The sequence below is a fragment of the Mastomys coucha genome, unplaced genomic scaffold (genome assembly GCF_008632895.1).
Source record: "Mastomys coucha isolate ucsf_1 unplaced genomic scaffold, UCSF_Mcou_1 pScaffold15, whole genome shotgun sequence".
Taxonomy (NCBI): Eukaryota; Metazoa; Chordata; class Mammalia; order Rodentia; family Muridae; genus Mastomys; species Mastomys coucha.
In genome coordinates this window covers 133,989,346-133,992,980 of record NW_022196897.1, presented here as the reverse complement: position 1 = coordinate 133,992,980, position 3,635 = coordinate 133,989,346, and the positions used below count along the sequence as shown (strand labels likewise).

General features: G+C 44.5%; 1 protein-coding gene across 4 annotated transcripts in view; it reads left to right on the top strand.

The window, feature by feature from the left end:
* Positions 1-3,635, top strand: part of Napb (NSF attachment protein beta) — a 43,848-nt gene that overhangs the window by 23,409 nt on the left and 16,804 nt on the right. For 3 of the 4 annotated variants that reach the window (XM_031372161.1, XM_031372163.1, XM_031372162.1), the window contains exons 3-5: positions 108-224; positions 2,401-2,447; positions 2,582-2,659. In XM_031372161.1, coding sequence (XP_031228021.1) covers positions 108-224; positions 2,401-2,447; positions 2,582-2,659 — 242 coding nt within the window. The remainder of the gene's footprint in view (positions 1-107; positions 225-2,400; positions 2,448-2,581; positions 2,660-3,635) is intronic. The other variant, XM_031372164.1, reaches the window with a different exon arrangement.

Here is a 3,635-nt window from a genome sequence, read left to right as displayed (position 1 = left end):
CCGCAGTGTGACGCCTGTGGTCTCTGCCTGCAAGGCCTTCTTTTAAAGGCTTGGACTCTTGTTTGGAAAGGCCGTGCCTCACAATTTAACTGTGGCGTCTTCTTCAGCTGCAGGAAATGCATTTTGTCAAGCCGCCAAGCTCCACATGCAGCTTCAGAGCAAACATGACTCTGCTACCAGCTTTGTGGACGCTGGAAATGCTTACAAGAAAGCAGACCCTCAAGGTAAGTGGCTCTGTGACCGGCTTAGCAGCATTTCCTGTGGCATTGAGGTCAGCGTGCCACGCTGAATCCTGGTAATAAGAATTCTTGCATTACGGGATAAAAAAAGAAATTTTGGTAAATGTAATAATGTCTATTCTTTAATCATAAAAACATTAATTTGGAAGGGTTAAGGGACATTTGAGACATTTTTTTTTTGTCATGTAGTTAAAGCTGGCCTCAAACTCGCAGCTCTGCACCCTCTGCCTCTGGTTCCTAAATTCTGGGATTTCAAGCACCTTATGTCAGCTTCATGAAACATATTCTTGAACTAAGAAGGAAATCCTGATGTTACTGTACTCCTCAGTGTGTTTCATGTAGTGAGGGAGTAGCTAAGAAGGTCTCAGCAGTGTCTTAACCATACAGCACTCTTTATTGTTTTCCTAAGTGCTCCCCAAAACCTTTTTAAAATAAATTTTATATATATATTGGATTTTAAAAGTAGTAAAGTTTTACAAATGTTATTTCCTTTTGAAGAAGTATTAAACTAAAGTATTAAAATCCTGTACATATGCATGGCTATCTTTAGTCTTTTCTAGTTGGTTGGTTGGTTGGTTGGTTGGTTGGTTTTTCAGGACAGGGTTTCTCAGTGTAGTCCTGGCTGACCTGGAACTCCCTTTGTAGGCCAGGCTAGCCTCACTCAAACTTACAGAGATCCTCTTGCTTCTGCCTTCCAAGTGCTGGGATTAAAGGTGTGCCACCCCTACCACCCAGGTGTGTCTTTTTTCTTTTGTAGTCTATTTTGTTTAACCTACAAATCTAAACTTCTAGGACTGTATCCCAAAGAAAAATGTCCAGCTTTTTTTTTCTTTTTTTGGAGAAGGGTTAACCATATTTTTATTTCCTAAGTGAGAAACTGAACACCACGGGTATAAGCAGAATAGGGGCGGGGGGTGACACAGCAGACTTACAGTGCCTTCATATTGTAGAACATCACACAATCATCCAAGGCTCTGGTTTGGGGTTGGTTGTGGTGAAACACACTGATGATCCCAGCACTTGGGATACTGAGACTGGAGGCTTGGAAGTTGCAGACCAGCCTGGGAGATATATATCTATATAGATCTAGAGATAGAGATAGAGATAGAGATAGAGATAGAGATAGAGATAGAGATAGAGATAGAGATAGAGGGAGCCTACCTTAAAGAAAGCAAAGTTCTGGTTTCATAGAATGTACTTTGACCTGGTATACTCTCATGTGCTAATTTAGATTAAGGAGCTGAGTGCTGGATGGCTAGTTTCTCAAAAACAAAACAAAACAACACTGGAAAGGAACTTGCTGATGGGGAAACACAGGGCCTGAGTGGTGTGATCGATAAGCTCTGACTGTTTTCCTATAGTCTGTAAGGTGTAGCAGTGAATGGACATTTTAAAATAGACTTTAGGGAGCACTTGCTTCTCGTTTTTTGTCCTTCTAGTCACTTTTCTCTTTCTCCTGGTAAGCTTGCCTTCTTGCTGCCTCTTTCAGCCACACTTTTCTGTGATAGGAAACTTTCTGGCTCACTGTTTTAAGAAATGATATAATTTATTAGCATTGTCATCATGAAGTTTTTCCCTTCGTTAAGCAGAATACGGATACCATTTTGTTAGGTTAGCATACTGAAAGTTAGCATCTTTTTGAACAGTATACACACTTACTTACACGTGACTTAAGAGATGAACATGTATTCCAAAGGGATTTAGATGTTGGCCACCTGAAGAATGGAGACCTTTGAAATGGTCTTTTTCTTGTGAAGAAGTGATATATTCCAAAATTAATATAGACACACATGATATGAATGAAGACTACATCTACTTTGTATAGTAGCAGGTGTAATTAATCAGTGTTGTTGGCAATCCCTGTAGTCTTGTTTCCTTTGAAATACAATCTGCCACCTGGATGGACGCCCTAAGAGTTACTAAGCCAGGATTACTGCAGCCACACTGCTTTTAAATACCAGTGCGGCTGCTAGAAACAAAGCTACACTGATGACTCTGTACTGTGCATGATTGTATCTGCTTCTACTAACCAACCTGCCCACCCTCCACTCCACATTGTACCTACCTCCTTACCATCAGTAGCAGTCAGGAGTTGGGCTCAGCTGAACCCTCTTTCACTGAATGAATTTTTCATTGTTTTTCTTAAATGCCAACGCTTCAGAGGCTATCAACTGCTTAAATGCAGCCATCGACATTTACACAGACATGGTAAGACATTGCCTTGCTTGAATGGCTGTGGGGTGGAGTCCTTAAGCTGCTTTAGAGTTGTGCTTTTTCTTGTTCTTAGACTGGTTGGTGTTTGTGTAGGTAAAGCAGGTGTATAACTCCGTTTTCTCCCCTAGGGAAGGTTCACCATCGCAGCCAAGCACCATATCACCATTGCTGAGATCTATGAGACTGAGCTTGTGGACATTGAGAAGGTGAGCACTGACCACACGCGGAAGCTCGGTGCGGACGGTAGACGCCTGGCCGCTTAGCAAAGCCCTCCTTCCCTTTCCCCAGATGACTTGAGTGGTTCAGAATGATTACAGGTGTCCTGGCGGAGACTGCCGAGGCCTGACTAGCTGAGTAAAGGGGCTCCTTACCTGGAGTGCCTGAGATTTACCTAGCTCACTTGATGTCTGTGCTTTGGCTCGTGTCAGAATGGTCAAAAGACTTCGCACCGCTCTGAGGCTCTGAAGAAGCTGAAGGCAGACTGCAGCCTCGGTCAGCATCACTCCCTCAGCATCACTGCTCTCACCATGCCCTGCTTGCCAGCTTTTCTTTTGGGTACCAGTCATCTCTGAGCCAGCAGGTCTTAGACTGCGTTCTCAGGTGCCACCCCAACCCCCTACCCCTAGTCTTCAGTGAGCAGACTAGCTTGCCCCTTCTCCAGTCCCGTCTAGCTTGTGAAAAATTTCTATGGGCACGGTTCTCACTGCTCCGGTGTCTTGGCCCTTCTTGGCACCTTGTCCCCAGTTTTCTGGATCAGTAACAGAACTCCCTAGCTTGTCTCCCACATCTGCTTCCTCATTCCCTCGTCTCAGACTCTCACATAGCAGAGCGGCCTCAATGAGCCTTGATACCTGTGTGTTAGCCTGCCTCCTCTGCTTAAGTCTTTTTTTAATATTCATTTTATATGTGTGGGTGCTTTGTCTGCATACATGTGCCCTTGAAGGCCAGAGGAGGGTATCAGATCCCCTGGAATTGCAGTGACAGATGATTGGATTCTCCCTGTGGGTATTGGGAACCAGCCCTGGGTCCTTGGAGAAGTCAGTGCTCTTGACCACTAAGTCATCTCTCCAGCCACTGTGTGCAGCCTTCCGCTGGCACACCCTTCAGGAAGAGCTGGAGACATGCTCATGACCAAATTGCTTCTCTCACCCCACTCGTGTACCCCTGGGACCTCAAGTTCCT